We start from the raw sequence: 24476 nt of genomic DNA on the forward strand, positions 1-24476 counted from the left end.
ACAGGTAAATAATTTGAAACAGAAATATGTTTTTCTATTAAATCTAGGGTGTAAACTTACCTGGTTTTGCTTCTAATTGTGCATTAAGAACTTGAATATTGATTTAATGAAGAAATTTCATAAAGTGGGAAGGAAGTGAGGTAAAAAGCATTCCACTTTTCTTTTTTTTTTTTTTGTCTTTTTCGTTTTTATCGGTACCAGGGATCGAACTCATGACTGCCTGCTTGCAAGGCAGGCGCTTATGCCGCTGAGCTAAATCCCCAGCCCCAGCATTCCACTTTTTGTTGAGGGAAAGTAACTACAGGTTGATTAGTCAACATCTGAATTTCAGATTTCTTTTTTAAATATTTGCAGATATATAAGGAGTTATAGTAAGGATATTATCTAAGTCTAAGCATAAAATTCTTTCTTGTTCTTGTATACGTAAATTGAAACTAATTTTATACCATTCTTAGTTTGCTGGTGATTTTTTTTTTTTGACTGTGACCTATTATATGTGATGAGGTATGAAATTTTCCACTTGTGACATCATTTTGAATCTCAAAAAGTTCAGATTTTGGAGTTTGTTGTATTTTTGCCTATAGTATAAAGTTCTTTTGTTAATGATAATGAGGTGCCATGAACAGACATGACCTTTGAAAACAAGTGGAAATATTTGGTTTGCGGCTCTGACTGTAGTTAAATAATTTATTTGAATCAGAATCTTAAAGGGGAAGGAGACAGAGGGGTAAGATCTAAGACATCTATGAGTATGGACAAAGATACGCAATAAAGCAATTGGAGTAGCTCTGGCTACCAGGTAAATTTTATTTTTATTTTTTTGGTCAGTGAGAATTACTATAATGCATTTGTAAGCTTTCTGTGCAAAACAATAGAAATGTGCAGTGCCAGCATAGTAATAATACAGAAGATATTCAATAGTGTTTAAGTCTACTATCCTTATCTTTCATTGACATTTTGACTATTGAAAATTTGCTTGACAATTTTTTTTTTCCTTATTGGAAACATTTTCATAATATTATGTTTAAAAGGATAATTTATTTTTCTATAAGCAAGTGTTTCTTCCTTCCAAAGATAAGATCAATTTATCTGTATATTCTAGGTCTGATGACTCTGTGGAAGATGATAAAGAAAAAAAAGAATTTGGTTGTTTAACGGTAGAAAATGGAATCGCACCAAACCATGGGTTAGCACTTTTTGTTTCCCAGTTGTTTTGATTTTGTTGATCTAAATAGATATATAAAAAATTGTTAAAATAAAAATACTGTATTTCTTGTATGTTGTAGTATGTTAAATAAGCATTCTAAGCTATAGTCTTATGGAATTTAGTTCAAAGAAAGCATCTGTTAAAATGTTCAGAGCTATAAATAAAGCTTTGATATGAAATGTTTTCTGTAATACAATCAGAAGACAAATTTCCTCCTAAAAATATTTACTTGGTTCTTTAAGAGTCAAGATAAATATAAGCATACTACACTAGGTCCCCAACTCAGGATGTACAAGTTGTGAACTTTCACAGATACAAATGAACCAGATGCTATGAAAATTTGCAGTTGTGAACAAATCTCAAAAGTCACTCAGGTGTCTGTCTGTCAGACAGGTTCACAGTTGTGCTGCTGTGTCCTTACTGTAAGTGCAATAGTGTACAGTACTACAGTGCTCATTTAGTGTCCAGGCAAAAGCAATGGTGATGTGGAAGGCACTGCTAGAAAGTACAAGTAGTGTGCATTGTATATTTGAGTCAGAGGTATGGAGGAGTCACTTTGTCAGACTTATGAATGAATCTGACTTACCAGCTTTCTCCTAGAACAAAACTTGTTTGTAATTTGGGGACTTGTGAACAGTTTTGTATGTTACCTAGGTTACATAAAATGAATTGCTGCGGAGATTATTAAAACGATAAAGGTTTTAATTTTTTTTCAGGCTGACTTTTCCTCTCAATTCATGCCTCAAGTATATGTACCCACCACCTTCAAGCACAATCCTAGCAAATATAGTAAATGCTTTGGCAAGTGTGCCTAAGTTCTATGTACAGGTAAGTAGAATAAAACTTACTTTATTCAAAGTATACGTTTGTGTAGATCCATTAGAATTCTTGACTTAAATTATGTTTATCAGACTTATTCCAGACAAGTAATGAAATATTACATACTACTCTCAAGTATAGGCTTTTGTAAAATGTAGTTCATAAATGGATACTAATAAAGAGAAGCTTATTTGGGAAATGTAATTTGTGGGAACTTTTACTTTGATATATCTTTAATATATTAAGTATGCTAAAGAAATTTTTAAAGAAAAACTCGTAGTGGATCCTGACTCAGCAAATGCTTGAAAATTACGCCAAATAACAAGATTAAGTTAGAAAATACAGATGCTGTTTAGTTTTATTGTACTGTGTTACACAACCTCAAAATAATCATGAACCAGGATTTGAAAGTATTTTAGTAGGTTTTACATCGCAAGAGAACTGCATTCTTAGTAATGAAGCGAATTGTAGGCTTGAAAACCCACCATAATCAAACCAACTTTGGTTAGGAGTGCTTTGTTTTCCCTTGTCTTGGGATTGTAAAGGCAAATGATGTGCCGTCCTTGTATTAAACTAATGAATGTATTACTGCAAAGTTTTTTTATATTACATATAAAGTGGAAATTGAGTCATTATTTTATACTGTGTGATTCTGAATATTCTACAAATTTTAAGGTGCTTCATCTTATGAATAAAATGAATTTGCCCACACCTTTTGGACCAGTTACTGCACCGCCTCCCTTGGTAAGAATGCTCTTGAAATTTTTAAGAGTCAAAATTTCTGAGTTGGATTACTAAGGATAAATTATATAAGTATCGTAACCTTTGATATACATTGAAAATAAAGATAGTACATAACGTATGACATTCATAATAAAGCTGAGCACTGAAAGAGTAGAAAAGCTAGAATACAAAACAAATAAATGATTCTGGTAAGACATGCTGGTTTCTTCCAGTGTTGTGCATTTTTTTCAGAACATTATATCATTCTTTAAGTCAATTACATTTAACTAAATTATCAAACATTCCATTGTTTTAGTTGTATTATAAGTAGAGCTTCATTTGGAAAAAACCAGAAGAAGATTGCTAATATTTTCATTAGAATTTATTGTGTAAATCTTGCTGTTGAAATCATTTTGAATGTTAACATACAAGTAGAAGAGAATTTGATGTATTGGTTGCTTTTCTACTATCTGTGTTTTTTCATAACTTTTTTTTACAACCCCTATACTTTAATTGATCTTTGCATACAGGATTATTAAGATTAGACTAGGTGCTGGGAACATAAATTTTTAAGTCTTTGAGCACAGTAAGAGTTATTTCTCAGGCATGTTGGTTCAAATGCATTTTTCTGCTTTACTGGGTCATTCAAAAAAACCTGATATGTCTTCATGTACCTTCCTAGGTCAAGAAGGAAGGAAGGATTATATAGAAAGTGTTTTTATACTCATTTATTAAAATTTAGTAACATGTAACTGCAAGGGAGGTTTGCAAATTATAGTATAGCTGAGGAGCAAGGAAGACAAAGTAAATTGTGCCATCAGCTCTCTACCAAAATAGGTGTTCCCTGAATTTGTATCAAATGTGTTAAAGAATATAATGTAGAAAGGGAAATGAGAATTGGGAAGTAATCTAAATGGACTCAATTTGTCTATTCTGTAAAAATCACAGATTGCTTTAGGCCTTTTGTTTTTCATTTAGTATGAAGACTATTTGCCACTGCATGCACCTCTTCCCCCTACATCTCCTCAGCCACCTGAGGAACCTCCTTTGCCAGATGAAGATGAGGAACTGTCTAGTAAAGAATCAGAATATGAAAGCAGTGATGAGGAGGATCGACAGAGGTTTGTAATATGAAATAATTGCTTAGGTTTCAAGAAACAGACTATGCAAAAGAGACTGTCTTGCTCTTCCTATATTTTTACATATAATTCACAAAATTCATAGTCATCGAATTTATCTTCAGTTCCCCCAACCCCTCAAGCTTGATTCAGACATGAGAAAAGATACTAATCAAACCTAAAGGAAAATCTTTAATTATGCATAAATTTTGAAATCAGTATATTTGATATTATAAAACATATAGTTATTTAAGAATTTCACATTTGCATTTTGACTACTTGATAAGATTATTTGTAACCCCAAATCAATACTTGCTGTGCTTTGGGTAAAGATATGTATAGTTGAAAAACTTTACTCACCCATCAGACACATTTCCAAATGGTTTTGAACAGTGACTGTGTTAACATTCCATCATTAAAACAAAGAACTTAAATAACTTATAAAGAGAAAAGGTTTCTTTTATCTCTCAGTTTTAAAAGTTCTATCCATAATTAATTGCTTAGAGCCTGTGGTGAAAGCACAGCAGAAAATGTGGTATATAAAACTGTTTACCTCATGCCCAGGAACTGAAAAGAAGAAACCACAGTTCCATAACCACCTGTGGTTTCAGTGTCGTTATACACAGTTGTTGTTTTTATGGTTTACCTAGTATCTTTTTTTTTTTTTTTTTTTTTACAGTTTTTGTTTCAGTGTTGATGATTTTGCTGATCAAAAAGGCCCTCAAAATACTGAAGTGTTGTTTAGTGTTCTAAAATCAAGCAGAGATGAGCTTATGGGAAAGAATTGATGTGCATTAGATAAATTTCTTTTAGACAATAATTTTGTTGTGACTTTGAGTTCAGTGTTAGTGAATCAACAATGTATATTAAATTAGATATCCTTAAACTCACATAAAACAATGATATGTAATGATCACTTGATGAAATGTAAGCAGAGTATTGCAGGAACATAATCTTGAGTTCCTAGGAACAGGAATTTCTTACTATGTAGTAGTAGTGATAATCTTGTAACACATAACTATTACAGATAATAAGCATTAGTTATACGAATATTTTGACAGCTTATTCCCCTGGAATATATTCTTTTCAAAGAACCTAACAAAAGATAGTAAATTATTAACAATGTTTGGTACAGAATCTACAGCCTAACTTAAAATAGGAATTGCCTAGGATTTTTGTGTAGCTAGTAAATAGATTTAACTTTATGAGCTAAATTATCATTGATTTCTGTCTTAACTATTACTCAACTTTTTTTTTTTTTTTGATAATGGAAATTGAACCCAAATCATTTCAGTGAGCTATTGTCTCAGCCCTTTTTTTTTTTGAGACATTATCTCACTAAGTTGCTCTGGGTTTCTGCCTCAGCCTTCCATTTTATTGGGATTTTAAGTGTGATCACATCTGGCTGTTAATACTCTTAGGAAAGAAGCCATAGACAATACCTAAATACATAGGTGTGACTGTTGTAGCCAAACTTCACAAGAATAGGCATCTAGCTGGATTTGGTCCTTGCGCTGTAGTTTATAATTGCAAGCCTACATAATGATGGAAGTCTTAGATGACCATACACAGAAGTCAAGTGTAAGAGGAATGAATGACATTAATACCACAGTAGAGACTTTGAGCAGTATCTACAAATAGAAGCAATTTTGGTTACTGTCTACCTAAATAGTGATTTAATATATATTTTATTTCTGTGGCAAGGCCTAATGTGTAGAAATAGGAATTAATGACTGTCCTAAATAGAGACATTTAGGGAAACTGGCAGCCCATTGTAAAGAGAGCTTTAACTTGTTGGTAAAACAATATTAAATTGTTGAAAGGAATAATTACCCTCTTTGAACTGTATTTTCTTTATAAAAGTAATGATAGCAAGTAAAAATGCTACATGTAAACTGGCCAAATCCAATTCTTGTTTCCTGTTTTTCGTTTTTGTTTTTGTTTTCTAATGTAGCTTTCCATTTAAGGATGTAGTGTAGAATTCTGCCAGTAATTCACCTTGCCTCATGAGAGAGAACCAAACTTTTATGTACCTACCTCTGATTGCATGCTTATCTTTTAACTTCTAGGAATGTAACAAAACCTTTAAAAGATAGTAAAATTAATTAATTTAGGAGGTATCTTTTGACTACTTAATGTATACTTAGCACTCTTTTAGAAACATGGTATACCTTGGGTGAACAGTTTATATATGTGTATCCCAATGCTTCAGATAACCAGTAATGTTCATACTCTTTTTTTTTTTTTTTTTTTTTCGTCTTTTTGAGACAGGGTCTCGCTATGCAGTTCAGGCTGGCCTTGAGCTCACTTTGTAGCCCAGCCTGGTCTCGAACTCGCAATGATCCTCCTCCCTCAGCCTCCCGAGTCCTGGGATTACAGAATGTTCATACTCTTAATGGCAAAAGTCTCCATTAAGTTTTTCAAGATATCATTCATCACTTCTTGAATTTACTTGTAATTTACTTCAGAGTATAGTATTTGAAAACTTTGTTCTCAAATAGTTTGTTATAAAATGCTTTTCAGCAGCACCCTTATATCCAGTTTAGTAATTACAAAATGAATCAAAATAATTTTAGCCAGGTGGTATAGTCTTATGTTCAAGTCCAACTCAGGCAGCTTAGTGACTTCGCAAAACTCTATCTCAAAATAAAAGAGGGCTGAGTATGTAGCACACTGTAAGGGCCCTTGGTTCAACTCCAGTAGCAAAATAATAGTGACAATAATCTTACTATAGTGATAAGGTCTTTTGGCTCTTTGTCAAGAAAAAATAAAGTTCAGATATATTAGTGTTTCATGTTCAATTTTTTGGCTTTAAGTCCAAGTATTTTATTTGACCAAGTATGCAATAAAAGTGTTTTTAAACAATAGATGAATTGTAATTAATTAAATTATTCTCTTAGAATGAGACATAGGTAGAGCAAGACAATTTATAATGTTCAGTTTTATCAAGTTGAGTATCTGGTTAATGGCTTACAAGTTGTCCTTATTTTATATGTACATTCCTCTTTTGATAAGGAAGTCTTGTTATAATTTATACACCTGAAGAAAAATACAAGCTTAACAGAAAGTATCAAATAACTGTGCTTTTAGGTAAGGATATCTTGTTTACTTTTCCTCTTCCCAAAATAGAATGACCAAACTTATGGAACTAGCAAACCTTCAACCCAAAAGACCAAAGATGACAAAGCAGCGTCATGTGAGAAAAAAGCAAAAAATAAAGGATATGTTAAATCTGTCTTCATCTGTTTCACACAGGTAATCTTCCTTAGTAATCTACATTACTAAATGAAGATTGTTTGTATATACTTTGTATACTTGGTTAACGCACATTAATCCTCAATATGACTTATTGATTATCAGCTTACTTGTTTTCATTGCTGGCCTCCTATTTGCCAAATTTAAAAATATTCATAATTCACAGTTCTCCAGAATTTAAGAACACTGAATATCCCAGTTCTCAAAATCTTCTACCATTTATTTTATATGACTATCTTTTTATGTACTTTATTCACTGCCTTTTGATATTAATTGCAACTTTAGCATCATGCAACTTTTATATAAGGCAAGCTTCCCTTTAAAATTGTAATTAATAGTGTGGGGATATAGCTTGGTGGCACAGTGCCTGCCCTGCAATGTGAGGTTGTGAGTTTGATTCCTGATATTTAAAAAAAAAAGAAAAAAGCAGCCTTTAAAATTGAAATCAGTGTTACAAATTGAGAAAGGAGTTTTGAAAATTTTTGTCATTTTTAAAGGAATGGATTTTTTCTTTTTTCCTTTTTTTTTTTTGTATCGGTAATCAGGACCTTGTGCTTGCCAAGAGGAATAGATTTTTAAAAGAATAGATTTTGATCTTTTATTTTTTTTTAAGAGCAAGTGATGAGATGTATAAATAATATGCACATCTGTATCTGGACACTGCAGTCTCATGCTTTTTGTCTCTTCAGCAGTAGGTTAAAACAGGAGGAACAAGTAATGAACAATAAGGTTTAACAAGAGAAACAATATAAACTGAAATTTTCTAATAGCCACATTAAACAGTAAAAGTGAATTAAATTAATGTTATCCAGAATAAAATCGTATAATCTGCAAGAAATTGTTGACATTTTACATTCTTATATAAAATTACTACTATATAGCTAGTGACTATTAGCAGTGTATTACATAGTACATAAAATAGTGCATTAAAAGCATACATTAACAGGAGAAACTATTTTTTCCCCTAAGTACTTTCTTTTTACTCAAGTACTTTCTTTCAGGTGACTTATATACAAATTAACATCTTTTAGCTCCAGTTAACTCATGCGTAAGCTAGGAATTAAATAGTTCACATTAGCACATTTTGTTACACGTTATTGAAATATCAAACCTAAGTATTTTGTGCAATGCTTGGCATGTAGGAAATACTTTATTAGTATGAGGTTTTTAAATATAAATTTGTTATCCAGTTTTCAGAATTCTATTTCCAATCATAAACTCAATGCTGTGATTTTTTTTTAAATAGCAATTTGCATCCTGTGCTATTACCTTCAGATGTGTTTGACCAGCCACAACCTGTAGGCAATAAAAGAATTGAATTCCACATATCTACTGACATGCCAAATGTATTTAATAAAGATTTACAGAAAGAAAAAAATTATGAGGAAAAAAATTCTGGTAAGAATATTTTAATTCTTTCTTGTGCTAGTTACTTTTGTGTTAGAATTAAGGTTTGAATATATCAAAATAATCATACAAAGAAAAAATTTTAAAAAATTAACATCTCAGGGCTTCTTTCCTATTTCATAGAGGTAACATATTAGTAGTTGGGATGTGTATGTGTGCACACATGTGCACACACGTGTACCTACATCTTTCAAGACCTCATCCTGTGTGTAAGTTGGTATTGATGTAACTCAATACATCCAATAATCAACTAAGGAAGAGGAAAGTTTTTTATTGGCTATTTTGGGGATTTCAGTCCATGTTGAAGCAGACCTGCAGCTTTTGGGTTTGTCTTGAGGTAGTGCATCATGGAGGGGGGCATTTATTAGGGAAAACTAATTGCTTCAGAAAAGGTGCCAAGCACTTAACAGAACAAGCAAGAGACTGGTATTCCACAGTCCCTTTGAAGAACATGCTTTCAGAGATATGAAGACTTCCGAGTAGGCCCCGACTTTTAAAAATTTCGACCACCTCTCAGTATCATGGGCTATGGACCAAACACAGGGGTGTTTGAGGACATCTGAGATTCAAATTATACTGTCCTGTACATATAAAAGCATATTTTTCTTCTGTTTTTGGAAATGAGCTTCATTTATAACAGTATTCATTCCCTTGGAAATGACTTATTGAAAGTCTGTTACATAGCTCACTGTGGGAATAAGTCACTTTTTTGTGTGTTTTGGAGTTTTGGAGTTTTATGTTTGGGAATGGGTAGTATATTGTATCAGAATATATATTATTTAATCATATCTATCCTGTCATGCTTTGAGAATTTTAATTTTTTACTATTATAGAAAATACAGAATTATATATCCTTGGTAGTGTATCTTTGACTACTTGTATGAATGTAGGATCAAATTCTATTAAGTGTTGTAAATGAAGTGAGTGAAAAATAACTTATTTTAATTATCTTCTCTGATGGTTAGTACGAATATATTGCTTTTTCAATAGCAGAAAATATCTATAACTGATCCATAAAATTGTATAAATTTATGAAGTACAGATTATTTTTTAAATTTGATTTATGGAAGACTTATGAGAGGGGCAAACATCACATTTTACATCGTTGTCAAAGGTACTGATGTTGAAGTAACAGTGGAAATGTTTAAAGTTTTTCATTGCTGATGGTTTTAGATCGCAGAAGCTCTGTTTGCATAGTGTCTTTATTGCATCATGAGGACATTTTTATAAACCTGAGTACGGCATATTATTTGCTTCATTTTCCGACCTGTCTCTTTGGGATGCATTTGTTTTGTGTTTTATTTTTGTTTAGGTAGTATGATTAGAACATTTCTACTAAACATTTAACATGCTTCCAAATATTTTCCTTAAAACCACCTTGATTCTTATTGGTACTGGTTGATATTTGTGAATAAAATTCAGTATATTGCTATTTAAAATTAAAAATTTGAAGTGTTTTTGAACTTAAGTAGTTCTTAAATGCGTATATACTTGTTTTTCTTGTAGCATCAGATTATTACCTTTATTCTTGGTGGAGTGGGTGGTTAATGTATTTTTTTTTTTAGTATCCCCAAATGGAAATGTCATATTTTATGGCATTTATATACAGATGTTAATCTTCTGATTTATATATGCAAATGCTAATCTTTTGATTGTTTTTGATAAGATTGAAAATTGTTTCACAGTATTCTGAGGTACCCCTATGAAGTATTCATAATCATTGGATAAATAAACTAAGGGAATATATATCCCATTAGCAGAGTACCATTGTTTATTATGTAAGGCATTCGACTGATTGCAAATTTCCTTTTGTTCATACAGTGATTAAAATTTCCAAGTTGGTGGGGCAATTTGAACTTCTGTCAGTGTGCCCCCTTCAGTTATTTAAATTTGAATCTTTTTATTCCTTTTGTTTACTAAATTGGTCCATGCCTCAGAAAAAAAATAATAATTAGAGTAAATAAAATATATTCACCAAAATTTTCATCATATATCTCCTTGGTACAGAATATGCTGAAACTGAGTTCACTTTCTTTTCTCTTTATAGATCCTCTAAATAGCACCATAGAGCAGGGTATTTAGCTCAGCGGCATAAGTGTTTGCCTTGCAAGCTTGAGGTTGTGAGTTCAGTGCCTGGTACCAAGAAAGGAAAAAAAAAAAGTTAAATAGCACTATAAAGCAACTGGTTGGCTATTTAGCACTTGTCTGTAATTGTTTCCATGGTATAATAACAGAATAAATAGTTATGACAGAAACTGTATGGCCTATAAAGCCTGATATATTTACTATTTGAATCTTTATAGAAAAGATTTATTGATTCCTGTTTAAAACCTTGAGAGTCAGCAAAGAATTTGAAAACCAAAAAAAGCCCAAAAAACCAAAATCTTGTTAAATTAAAAGTGGAAGCAATGGAACCAGAAAACTGTTTTGAAGTAAGAGATTTTTTAATGGCTAATGTTAATATTAAACTCTTAGATTTACCTGCTGTTGAAGTTGAAGCATCCAGTATAGGATTTGGAAAAATCTTTCCCAAACCTAATTTGAATGTCACAGAAGAGATTAAAGAAGACTCTGATGAAATGCCTTCAGAATGTATTTCTAGAAGGGAACTGGAAAAAGGCAGAATTTCTAGAGAAGGTAATGTCATGAAATAAACCAGCACATATTCCATTTTACATTTCTTTAAATCTTCTGAAGCAGAATGTCTGTTCAAAATTTTTTGATGGATATAATTTTTCCCAAAGTAATGAGAGATTTTTCAACTGGCATTTTTGTTAAAAATATCTAGTTGAGATTATAGGGCAGCATCACAGTGCCTAGGCTGGCCAGCACAAAGTGGTGAGTTCAATATCCAGTACACACACACACACACACACACATACTCACAAAAAAAAAAACCAAAAACAAAAACCTCTCAAAAATTAAAAAACATCTAGTTGGAAAAAAATATATATATGTTTATATCTAGTTGTAAACAACAGATTACTGGCAATAAAATAAGGGCCATGAAATAGATCAGAGGTTCCTTCTCTAAAATACCTGATTATTGTTTTTGAGTAAGTCACTCTTAATTTAACTATATATGTGACTGATATTTTGGAAAATTGACTTCAATCAAGATAATTATGCAAATGATTGATATACCTTTTAGTTTTTTTTTTTTTTTAAATGAACTATGTTATCATAAAGAGACTTTAATAATAGATACTTCATCAGAGATTTAGCTCAGTGGCACAAGCGCTTGCCTGGCAAGTAAGGGATCATAAGTTCTATCCCTGCTACTAAAGAAAATAAAATAAAAAAATAAAAATAGTAGATACTTCATTGTTTATTCTGGAAATATGAAATTTTTGAAACAAAGTTTTTTTTTTATATTCACTTTAGATTTTTAAAGTTTTTATATCCATTCATAATAATGCTAGTATCCATGGTTTCAACATTTTCATAAAGGCTATTTTGCCTGTTTAACAGTTACATTTCAATGTTATAATTTTTTTTTGAAAATTGGTAAAAGTTTTAATTTTATATCTTCATTTGTTTTTCTTTAAATAAGAAATGGAAACACTTTCAGTTTTCAGAAGTTATGAACCTGGTGAACCCAACTGTAGAATTTATGTAAAGAATTTAGCCAAGCATGTTCAAGAAAAAGTAAGTTTCAAATTTTAAATTGTTTTTATTTTACCTTGTTTTCCACTGGCTTCCTTATTTATCTTTTTGGTATTGAATTTCTAGGACCTTAAATTCATTTTTGGGCGATACGTTGACTTCTCATCAGAAACACAACGGATCATGTAAGTGGCAGTCATACCTCTAATTGTTTTTTATATCTGTTATGAATTTAGCACTTTTTATTATGCCACTATCTTTTTCCAGCTGAAAATTACATGAAGAAATAGGTCTATTCTTTTGCATGAGTAATCTGTTGGACATCTAGTAGTTGTTCAATTTCTTTGAATGGGCATATAAGAAAATTTTAGTATTTATATTTCATTGCAGGCCACATTATGTCTGCTGCACATACTTAGTTTTTTGTACTTAGTAATAGCATGAAAGTAGCCATAAACTCTACTTAAATGAATATTCACATTTGTATTTTAGCGCATCTTAATTAACAAAAATAAACCTTGAGAAATATTCTGACCTTAGTTCTCATCCTAAAGCAGTCACAGCAAACCTTTTCAGATCTTTTAATGATCTCTTGATTACTTTTCTCTCATTTGTGAGACAAAATAATTGATGCCTAAAATGAAGGAAGGAAAGGTTTATGTCGCTTACAGTTTTTGGAAGTTTCAGTCATATTCAGCTGTTCCAAGGCAGGGTAGTGTGCCTAAGGGCAACCATTCATGGCGGCCACAAGCAACAAGAACACAAGGGCAAAAAAGTGCTGGCTACCTGCCCCTTGGTGAGTATAGCACTCACACTGCCAATCCCAGCAGTAGCCTACAAGCCAATCACAAATGCTGCATTCAGCCATATCCACACCTGCCTGAGGCTTTGGGGGACATCCAAACATAAATCATAACAAATGATAATAAGCAACACACTGCAACATGTGTACAGATTGGTCATTGCTCTAAAGCACTGGTACACGAGCTTTAACACTAATTATCACTTGATAACTTAGTTACTTTTTCTCATTATTGAGAAGAAAATATCCAATAGCCAAACTTAAAAGAGAAAAGGTGTATGTAGCTCACAGTTCATAGCTGGCTGGATGCAAGGCAAGGTGGCATGGCAGAGGAACATCACAGAGGAGAAACATTTCATGGTGGCCATCAGGCAGCAAAGCAGTGATGTAGTGAAGAAGCAACAGCATCCCTCTTTTTTTCCTCTTATATTCCATCCAGGTATCCACCCTTAGGGTTGGTAGACTCACAACCAAGCTGGCTCACTTGTAATCACAGCATCACACATTTAATGCTCATCTCACACATTTTAATCCCAGAATCACACACCCTAGAACCAGCTACTTCTACAAAGCCCCACCTGAGGCAAGGAAGAGGTGTCTAAGATACAAGCCTTAACACATGGAATATTTGATAAAATAGCTTGCTAGGCATATATCCTGAGAGGCTATTTTCTAGGTTAGGTAAGAACTCTTAAACTTGTATTTCTAGAAAACTCCTTTGAGTGATTCAGATACTGCTGGTCCTAAGATTGCACTTGAAAACATTGTTTTAATGAGTGGTTCAAAAATACATATATGTGTACAAATGAGGCAAATTTTTATTTATACTCTGAGAAATTCTTATCTCTTAAAGGTTGCTCCCATTCCTGTGAAAGCAAAAGAGACACATACATGTTTTCTAAATGATATGAAAACTAATGTTGGGGATTTGAACTTCATTGTTTGAAATCCCTTTTTACTTCATTTCAAAGTGAGAAAGACTGTTGGCCATATAACTAAAATGAGGATCAAATAGAAAAGATAAAGTGACTCTTGGTGGATATTGAGGGATGACTTTTTATTTGAAACTCCACCTTAAGATATTACCTGGTCTGTGTATCTTTTTAGGTAAGTGTGTATAGGTAGTATCATATCTTAAAATTGTTCATACTCATTAGCAGCATTTGTCTCTTCTTATCCAGATGTGAGAAGCTTATTTTTCTGCCCATGCAAAAACTTGTTCTGTTATAGGTCATTATCGTAAAAAAAAATTGCCTTCATATGAAATGCATACAAGTATCTTTGTAAACATGTTTTTTCTATTTCCAGTATTGCCTGTAGTAAGTTATTTGAAGTAAAAAATTAATTCCACTAGTGGTGAATGACATCACTCTGGGAGACGAAGCAAGAGAATCACAACTTCAAATGCATCCTGTACAACAGAAGGACTTAGCAAGACCCTGTCTCAAAAATAAAAGTTTAAAAGGAGCCAGGGATATAGTTCAGCAAAAAAGATTCTGTGTTCAATCCCAGTCCGGGGGGGGGGGGGACTATATTGAGAAATATCAATGTAGAATATATTGATGGATATACAAATGGTAAATGGTTTTCCATAAGACCAGTCATGTGATTTTTTTTTTTTTTTTAACATTTCTTCTTTTTTTTTCCTTTCCATTTGTATGTACCAGTGATGGAACTCATAACCTTGCACTTGCCAGGCAGGTGCTTGTGCCACTGAGCTAAATCCCCAGCCCTCATTCTGCTTTTAAAATTGATATTTTTTGTTTTGTATTCTCTTGCTGTGTTGTTATTGATAAGCCATACTTAAGTTGTAAATTACAATTTCATTTTCCTAAGTAGATTTGAAGTATAATTTTGTCTCAGAATTGTTGCAAATGAGTATACTGTGGAGTAGCAGAACACTGCTAGGAAGAAAGTGTGGCTTTAGCTCTCTGGTTTGAAGAGTTAATGTCTAGACATCATTAAGGTTCCTTCTAACCCTGAAATTCTGTAACTGTTTATAATTGGTTCTTGTTAGCAGTCTATTTTTTATCTTTGTCACCAGAGCAGATAACAAGTTACTATAAAAAAGTTTAAAAGTAGATATGAAATAAGACTTAAGTTTCCTTTGCTAGGGAGTAATTCAGTAGTAGAAATGAGCAAAGTCATGGGTTCAGTCTCTAAAATATTGAAAAACATGTTTGTTTTTAACTTTATCATACTAATGTAATTTTTTAAAGTCACAAATATTTATAACAATTTAAAAAGTAGAAAATGAACTCATCATGAATGATGCTACCTACTTGTAGAAAGAACAAAATTTTAGAAAACATAAGAGGCATTATATTTGTTTTCACTTTGAAATAGCAAAACTGAATTGTTCAACACATTTTCATTCATTGTATTGAAGTTGTTTGATTTTATTTGAATTAAAACTGCTCTTTCTCCCCTATAGGTTCGATATACGCTTGATGAAAGAAGGTCGCATGAAAGGACAAGCTTTCATAGGACTTCCAAATGAAAAAGCAGCTGCAAAAGCCTTGAAGGAAGCTAATGGATATGTTCTTTTTGGAAAACCCATGGTGGTTGTATCCTTCAAATCAGTTTGTCACAAAACTGTATAATTTTTAAGAGAAGGGAACAGTAAACTTAACTGTCAGGTCCTTAGCAAGTAGAATTTCTAGTTTGAGCTAGTTAGTTACAATGAAACATTGTTTAGGTTTTTATTGGAAAATAAAGGCAATTCAAAAGTACAAGGTTATTTAATTTCAGCTATATCTAGACATTTCATTTATGTAGCCCAGAAGTGCATCTTTATACTAAACCTAACAGATTATAGTATTTAGAAGTATATTTGATATCACCAGAAAGTAATTGATTGTAGTTTTATGATTTTATTGTAATTCACATTTCTGCTTGAGAATTTCAAAAGCAGACTATTAATTAACCTTCATATTTTGGTGGTTGCAGTTTGTAAACTAGGAATCAGCAAGATAAATAAAGCTGCAAATGTGTAGGTATAAAAAATAATAGAGGTGAATTTTTATTTCTCTTCTACATCATGATCAGTAGGAGATAGTCAAAGCAAATTTAAAAACTATTCCTTCTCTATATTAGAAAGTTGATAATTTGGAAAAATAGTCTACTTTCATATTCATGAGGAAACCTTAATTTTTAAAATACTAGCAATTTGCCCGATCTGCCAGGCCAAAGCAAGATTCTAAAGAAGGAAAAAGAAAGTGTTAAGGTAAGTATGGATAAAACATGGTAAAACCACAATACTGTATTTTTGTAAAGTAAAATTAAGCAAAGGTAAAAGTCTGATAGAATAAGCATTCAGGTATCTAAAGAATTTTAAGGAGATATCTATGTTTAAAATTGATTTCCATTAAACTTAAAAATTATAACAATAGCACACAGTCCATTTTACATAAAACTTACATAAGGAGAATATGTCTATACTAATTACTTTTTCTGCCTACTAAAGAAGCTGATATTAAACTTTAGCATTTGAAAGACTTGATGAAACACAGGTTACTAGGCTTTTCCCTCCTACTAAGAGTTTTTGATTCAGAGAGTGAAGTCAGAGATAAGTAGTCCCAGTTATGTCACTGAGGGATTTCTTAGTGGTACTTTCCTTAAAGGGCAGAGTATCTGGCATGCCAGAATAAGTTGGTCACCCTGGTGGCACCTAAGCCTTTGCATACCAAGGAGTTTGTAAGTAATATTGGGACAACTGGTCTAGGAACAGGCCTTTAAAAAAGTCACGAGGAAAGCAGTTAAATATTTTTCAACTCTTTAAATTGAATAGTGCTAAATACATAAAATTAATTTTTAACACACTTTAGAAAGACATGTTTTTGTGGAGTTAAATCTTTTGTCTTTGAAACAAGTAATTTTAATACCTTAATAATTTATGGTTAGAAATGGTAGAATTAAGCACTTTAAATTCTAAAGTTTATGCTAATATAAAAAACAGGTGAAAATATATTCCTTTTTAAAAATCTTTTCTCGCTTTGTAATCTAGAAAAATGTGAAACGAATTTTTTAAAGTTACTATTGTGATACCCAAAAGTCCATAAGTAACCTTGGAGGAAAATTAAGTATTTGAGTACACATTTAAGAAAGTCATTTTGTACATCTGATGCTGAAAAATCAGAAAAAATTTAAACCGCATTCTGCTGTTCTTCTTTAGAAGCATTCCTGCGTACATACTGCTGTAATACTGTCATGCAAAAATGTATCCTTTCTTGTTGTATCCTTTTTGGGGCAGTGTTTTTTGTTTTGTTTTTTATTTTGTTGTTTTTTGTTTACTAGAAATGTTTTGTCCCTATTTCTATCCCTTGGTTTAGGCTAAACAGCATTTTTTTATACTTTATGCAAATGAAATGTTTCTAAAATTCTATAGCTTGAAAAATTTATATGTTTTCTTATATTTGTTGTTGAATTTTCTTTGCATTTAGGTTATAGTTTTTCCACAGAAAGTTAGTGAATCAGGTCAACTACTTAGAGAATATGTATGCATTTGCTTTAACACAGAATGTTGTCTTATTTCTCTTTGTGTATTTTGGTAAATTTAAATAACATCTGGTTTCTCTCTTAAGATATATCTGGTCTATATATTCTACATAAAATTTGAGTGTGGAAACAAATTATTTTCTTTAAAAAAGAACTTGTGCTAAAAATTAAAATAACTTGATATATAAATCCCAAATTAAGTAGCAGATCTCACATTTGATATTTCCATTAACTTAGATAGCAAATAGAACTTTTTAACAGAAAGCAGAAAAGGGTAAGAAGAGAGAGTAACAAGATAGAAGATACAGTGTTAAAGTAAGGTAGCTCAATGATGAAAAACAAAATGATCCTAGTAAGAATGTAAAAATAGTAATTCCCAGGCTGATTAACCAGAAGTACCCTTAACTGTACTTCTCGAACTTGGCTGCACATTGGAGTGGCCTGGGAACTTTGAAAAATAATAAATAAAAATTAAAAATATTTTAATGTTAGGTTCCTTCCCCAGAGAGTAGGTACTATATTATAATTTTGGAATGTAGCTTGGGTTTTAGAAATTTTCACGATTTTCTAAGTGAGTCTAATGTGCAGTCAAAGTAGAGAACCACCAGTGAAGTGTTTTTATTTCTGAAGATTCCTAGACCAATCGTAAAAATAATAAATTGCAATTTCTGGGAATAGGGTCTAAGAATCTAATTTGAAAAGTTTCTTTAGTAATATAAGGATACTGTTTATTTGAAGTAAAATGGTTGGAATAACCCTAATCACCTATAACTAAAAAAAACCTTCCAGATACAGAAATTGCAAATTTTTGATAAGTACAATTATAATCTTTTACTCATTCATGTTATATATTAGTTCCCATATAAAGTATTTTTGTAATTAAATTTATGCTGACATGATTCACTGATTTTCTAAATATAATTATTTTAGCTGTAATTATTTTCAGACTCCTAAAATGTTATAATAATGATTATTTTTAATGAGTTTTTATGGTATTTTAGGTTCCTCTTGAATTTCGAGTCTTTCAAGTTTTTGCCAACTTTGAGAAGAAATTGACTACCTGGACTATGGAACTGTGCGTAACAGCTTTAAAAGTATATTTAAAAATTAAATCAATAGTCATTTAACTCATTTTGTCAGATATATATTATAGCTCTTACAATGAGATGCCTCATATACAATAAATTATTTTCTTTCTGATAAAATAGTATCTGTAATTTTTAATTATATTGGTTTGTATGTCTAGAAAAATATGTAATTTTATGAATTTCTTAATTTTATAATTAAATTTTCTTTAATGATTATAAATGTTGCTATTTTCATTTTTATCTGAATAAAGATCTTAACTTGCACAGGTTTTTTTTTTTTTTTTTAACGTTTTATTTATTTTTGTTCTTTTCTCTTTTTTTGATACCACGAATCTAACTCTTAACATTTTAAATTTTATAATTATTTGAGCAGTGGTTATATTTTTTGTTTGGCTTTGAGTTTTACCAGACAGTATACTTTTTGGTTCAAGTGCTATAAATCACATCTTTTTCCTTTTTCCTTAAAACATTGCAAAGTGTGGAAAAGAACATTAAAGGTAGGAATAATGGAAAGTTAAGACAACTCTTAAAAGTAGTTTTTCTTTTAAGTAGAATAAAGACACAAGTCTTTAATTGAGGACAGTATGATCTCAAGAACTATACAGAGGCCATTAGGGTTTTGCCGCAGTCCAAATGAGTTTTTATTATCTCATGGAAATATTACCAGAATTTAGTAAGCACTTTCCAGTCTACCATTTCCAGTGTAACCCACAGTGACAACAGACAAAATCATATCTGTAGTTGCAGAGAGCCAAGATGTCCCAAGTCCAGACAAAACAATTGCACACCTTGAAAAAGATCTGACCCATGACCAAATTTGAGTTTCATTAATTGTGAATAAGGAAATGGCTTAGGATTGAGTTACCGTGAGAATGACAGAAGTATATGAGTGCTGTGAGCTGGGCTAGGTAGGAGGCACAAAGCACCTTTGTAATATACAGAGAGAACTGTTCAGAAACAGTACCCAATGCCAGTAGCAGGTAGCCTCTAAGTTTGTAGGAGTCTGTGTAAAAGTTTGAGGAAATATTTTGTTTTCTGGTTGATTGCTTCAGCATTGATGTCTGGCCTTCCTGCCCTAGGACATCACAGCCTCATCCTCGAGGATGAATCCCAGCAGACAGTGCAGCATCCCTTGGCTTGGCTCATGCTTATCAGTAGGAATTACAGGTGAGGAAGCTACAGGCGAGGCATCACTGTTGCATTGCTCCAAAGGCTATACATCAGCACCTTAGCTAGACCCATTTGCATTGCTTAAAGCCAATTTAGTGAGTAGAGTTATTTTCTTAGCCAGCTCTGTACATATCAGTACATGGTTAGGGTAATGGCTAGCCAAAATGGAAACAAATGGTCATCTTTCAGGAGAACTTTCCTGGTAGTCCTCCACAAAGAAGTTTTTTTTTTTTTTTCTTAAAGACTGAAAATACACCTAATTTATATGCTAATGGGACTGCTTAAATTGATGTAGGAAGTGAAAAAATACAGATCAAAGATCTAGTATCTGAATAGAAAAGTTAATTGAAGATAGACATCTGGAGAACTCATTACAATAGGATGAAGAATAGATTATGAAAACCTGGAGGTCTTTAGTGTGGTAGTTAAAACAAAAATTTTATTCAGTGAAAGGAGTTCATGAAACGAAGTCAAGAAGGCTGGAGGAAGAAAAGTACGGTGTAACATTGAGATTGAGGAAACTTAGTAAACATGCTACTACTGTTAGAAAGTACGTAAAGTACTTACTTGTGTATGGTCCATGGTTGTTTTTATTATCAACATAGTTCTCAGTCTTTTTCCAGTTAAGTTCTACATTTGTGTAGTTACTGAGTTGAATTTACCCAAAGTTAACAGTTTCCTTGATGAAGAGAACAAAGTTGGGGAAGGACAAAAGTGTTGATATATTCAAAAAAAATTTATAAAAGTGGTACAAAGGAAATGATATACAAAAAAGGTGAGAAAATTAAAAATATTAAGAAATACTAGAAAATAGTCTGATCAGTTATTGATGGCAATTTGCAGTATAGCTGATGATGTGTTTGAAGTTCTTATCAGAGTGGGAATTAGAAATTCATGTGGTTGAAAGAAGAGGTGACTGAAATTGAAAATATTAAAGAAATATCAGCAGAGTTATTAATGACTGTAAGATCTAGGATGTAAAGATGGAAGTAGAGGTAGGATGATGGGAAGAGAGAATGTCAAAGAATTGAAAAACATGGAAAGTTATAGTACCTGAGTGAATTTTGAAATTACTAAGAATAATGACAGGAGTAGTTATTTAGTCAATAGGGAGTTACTTTTACAGTGTGTAAGGGTCAGTTATACAGGGAAGACTATGTTTAAGAATGAATTGAAATTCTGACTCATCTTCCTTACCATCAGTGGTAAGAAAATTAGTTTAATGAGAAACTGGGTGTGTGCGGTTATTTGGATTATTTTTGAGACAAGATCTTGCTGAGTTGCCCGAGGTGGTCTCACACTTGCAATCAGCCTGTCTCCACCTCCTGGAATGCAGGAATCACAGACATTGTACCACTACACCTGGCTTACAAGCTATACTACAGTGATTTTTGAATATGGATTTTAAATTCAAAACTTGTATCTGTGGCCAGGGAAAATTCTTTACCTTCTGTGTCTTATGTTTCATTGGAATAACAGTATCTACTTTAGAGATTTGATGAGTGTAAAAAGTCGAGTCCAAATCTAATACATATTTAAGTCCTCAGATAGTAGCTCTTGGCCTGATAGTTCTGTTTTCCATTACTGAAACAAATTGCCTCTCTTTCCAGTCTCTTTTTCTTCTCTTTTTCTTTTCCCCTTCCTACTCACTAGATGGAGCCAGGCCATTATCCTGACAGTGATTAATAGTCATCTTGCATTTGCAGAGTAACTGATGATATAATTTAACCTTCTAAATGTTATCAGCTAGTCAAATTTCTCACTTGTACAATAAGTTCTTTATTTTTCTTACTGGAAGGATTTACTTTTCTTACTGTACAGAATAGTGTAATGTAAATCCCTACACTGGCAAGATTTATCAAGAAGCCAGAGCACAAAGCTTTTATCTGTTGCTTATAGTAATGCAAGATGGCAAACCACATTGCAAAAGTTCTAGTTTCTTAGAAAATTGAAGACACACAGGGGACTCAGTCATCTCATAAATATCGAAGAGGTGGAAAAACACGATGACTTTAATGAGTGTTTACAGTGCTTTTATTTATCCTTCAAAATGAAAGCACGTATATTCTTCAGTGGCCATAGTTCATCTGTAGAAAGTTCCTCAAGGGAAAATACATGAACTAAAATGGTTTGTTTTAAACTCCTCATGTCATGTATAAGAAACTAGATTCAAAAAGTTACAGAGTATGATGCTGTTTTCGTGACATTATGAGAAGGCAAATGATAGGACCAAGAAATAGCTGGTTTTGGGAACCAGATGTGGAGGAATGAGTTGTTCACAAAAGGACATGAGAATATAGGGGCATGATAGAAATAATCTGTGTTCTCTTTATGGTTATATAGTATGCATTTGCCAAAACTTGTAGATCTGTACATATACAAAAATTTTTACTATATTTAAAATTTACATAATAAAACATTTTTTCCTGCTCTGTATCATTTGTGATTTGTGTGTCTGCTTAGAATTATAACCAGGATAAATCTAAGCCCTGATCCACCTCAGATAACACTGGTGTGAGATATCATACTACTATTTAGCATTAAAGATTCTATTTGTTCCTTTAATTTTATGAAGTTTTTTTTGTTTTTTTTTAGACAAATGGAGTTCAAAGATTTTTTCATTTAATCTGTGATTTTTTTTTTCAGTTGTAAATGTTTTCAGCTTTGCTGAAGGGACCAGTTAACTGATTTTTAATTTTTGTAAACCTGACTACCATTAAGACCCTTACAATGATTACTGTATTTCTGACTACGAAGGAATTCTCCGCAGCCAGTATTATAACTTTTTTAAAGTCTTAGTTTTAATTGACTTTAACAAGTCAATACATGTCTCTGATCCTTGGTTTCTGTATTTTTAATTTGGTATAATAACATAAGTCTGGCAGTTCTTGTTTTAGATAGTGTAATATTGTATTGTTTGAGACATACACCTATAAATACATGAAGCATCTGTTACTACTACTGATGCATAATAGATGTCTTACCTATTTTAATTGTGACATGATTTAAAAGAGCTTTTATATAATATAAAATCTTTATGCCATTCCTACAATAGAAAAACATGACTGCCTTACTTTTAGATTCTCTTTTTATTAATACATATTTGTGATACTGATTCAATAGACTCGTCATGGAGGGTTGATACATATATATACCACATAGTGATCCTTTTTACTTCATCTTCTACTCTTCCTCCTATATCCACCCCATCCTGAGATTCTCCTAAGGAAAATATTTAATAAAGAATCAATCTGGGGATATAGCTCAGTGGCCCAGATCCTGCCTGGCAAACATGAGGCCATGTTCAACCCCTGGTATCAAAAAATAAAAAAAATCAAATACTTATTCCAGAGTTCTCAAAACAAAACTATTGAGAGTACTTTGTGCTGTTTCTTTTTGAGGGGTTGATCACTTAACATTGCCTCAATTTTATGATAACCTGCTGTAGGACTGAGAGACTTTGTCTTAGGTAGAGGTATTTTACTGTTAAAGAGAGACCAAGTGGATAAGTAATGACAATATACAGAGGAAATTAGTTTTAATCACTACCCTGAATTATAATCAGTACACAAATATGTATAGCAATCCTTTATTTTAAAAATACCATCATAAGATAAATTGAAGCACTAACATTGAACTTCCTTAATTTAGTATGAATTTTGTAGTATGCATTAATTAAAAACTGATAATTGCTTGTGTAATCAGAAATTAGACATTTTTGGTAATTTTTATATTTGGTTACTTTATATTTTGGTTATTTTACATTGATTTATAATAAGTAACATGAACAAATACAGAGAATATAAAGCTTTAAAAAAATATACTAAAAACAGCTTGGTGTAACATACAGTATAGCAGGATTTTATATTTAGGACACCTGTATTTGTCAAACTTTTTTTAATGAATATGTAGCAATCTCTGACAATGTGATCAAGTCACTCTCTCTCTTAACTACTAATCAGAGGCTAGGCATTTTTAGCTTTTAAAAATCTTTTTAAACTTTGTAAAAATACGTTTTACTTTCTTTTATATTAACTTATTAAACTTGTGGCATCGGTTGAATTTTTTTTCCAAGAGGGATGGATTTTTTTTGGTCTTTATTTTTTTTTTTAATCGGTACCGGGGATTGAACTCAAGGCTGCACACTTGCAAGGCAGGTGCTTATGCTGCTGTGCTAAATCCCCAGCCCCAGAGGGGTGGATTTTGAGACAAAGAGTCTGAATGTATAGTGCAAGCTGACATTGAACTCACTATGCATCCCAGTCTGGCCTCCAGTTTGTGGTAATCCTCCTGCCTTAGCCTCCTAATTGCTGGAATCATTGTTATGCACCACCATGCCTGGCTTGATTGAATTTCATTTACCATTTCAGAGCTCTGGAAATTGAACAGAGGCAACAGCAAATTGAGAAATACGTATTAATACAAATTTGTTATGACTTACACGAAATGGGGATATAAAAATAGAGTTAATATATACTGTTGAAGTTAAATTACCAATTTGAAACTACATTTTATATTTAAAGTTGGAAAAATATATTTTTATTTTGAAACTTAAGTAGCCAAAATGGCATATTGTACAAAAAGGATTCTGAGACAAGATTGTCACAAAAGTCCGAAGTTGGGGAACGTGTAACAAGAAAATGATCTATTCAACAGAAAGATAATTATATATGCAGTTAACTTCTGAGCACCTAAATTTATTAGGCTGACATTGACAAAACTAATGGAAAAAATAGAAGGTGACACAATAGTAGGAGACTTTAGTACTACACTTTCAGCAGTAG

General features: G+C 32.0%; 2 protein-coding genes across 15 annotated transcripts in view; both read left to right on the plus strand.

The window, feature by feature from the left end:
* Rnpc3 (RNA binding region (RNP1, RRM) containing 3) overlaps nt 1–24476 on the plus strand; it is a 50331-nt gene that overhangs the window by 7646 nt on the left and 18209 nt on the right. For 3 of the 13 annotated variants that reach the window (XR_010049348.1, XR_010049349.1, XR_010049345.1), the window contains exons 4-17: nt 1103–1186; nt 1924–2035; nt 2702–2770; nt 3728–3870; nt 6997–7122; nt 8369–8520; nt 11005–11166; nt 12083–12177; nt 12262–12320; nt 15372–15504; nt 16103–16163; nt 17112–18509; nt 19000–19019; nt 19602–19689. Coding sequence is in view for 3 of the 13 variants with exons in the window: in XM_003479179.4 (XP_003479227.1) it covers nt 1103–1186; nt 1924–2035; nt 2702–2770; nt 3728–3870; nt 6997–7122; nt 8369–8520; nt 11005–11166; nt 12083–12177; nt 12262–12320; nt 15372–15504; nt 16103–16162 (1195 nt within the window). In the remaining 10 variants the exon portion in view is untranslated. Of the gene's footprint in view, nt 1–1102; nt 1187–1923; nt 2036–2701; nt 2771–3727; nt 3871–6996; nt 7123–8368; nt 8521–11004; nt 11167–12082; nt 12178–12261; nt 12321–13908; nt 13957–15371; nt 15505–16102; nt 16164–17111; nt 18640–18999; nt 19020–19601; nt 19690–24476 lie in introns of those variants that run through there. The other 10 variants (XR_010049350.1, XR_010049346.1, XR_010049342.1 and 7 more) reach the window with 8 other exon arrangements.
* LOC100724066 (pancreatic alpha-amylase) overlaps nt 18325–24476 on the plus strand; it is a 34942-nt gene continuing 28790 nt past the window's right edge. The window contains exons 1-2 of one of the 2 annotated variants that reach the window (XM_063255111.1): nt 18391–18509; nt 19000–19019. The gene's annotated coding sequence lies outside the window, so the exon portion shown is untranslated. Of the gene's footprint in view, nt 18510–18999; nt 19020–24476 lie in introns of both variants that reach the window. The other variant, XM_063255107.1, reaches the window with a different exon arrangement.

Source organism: Cavia porcellus, unplaced genomic scaffold (assembly GCF_034190915.1).
Source record: "Cavia porcellus strain 051 isolate PalLab524CR breed Dunkin Hartley unplaced genomic scaffold, mCavPor4.1 scaffold_1, whole genome shotgun sequence".
In the NCBI taxonomy this organism is placed as follows: domain Eukaryota; kingdom Metazoa; phylum Chordata; class Mammalia; order Rodentia; family Caviidae; genus Cavia; species Cavia porcellus.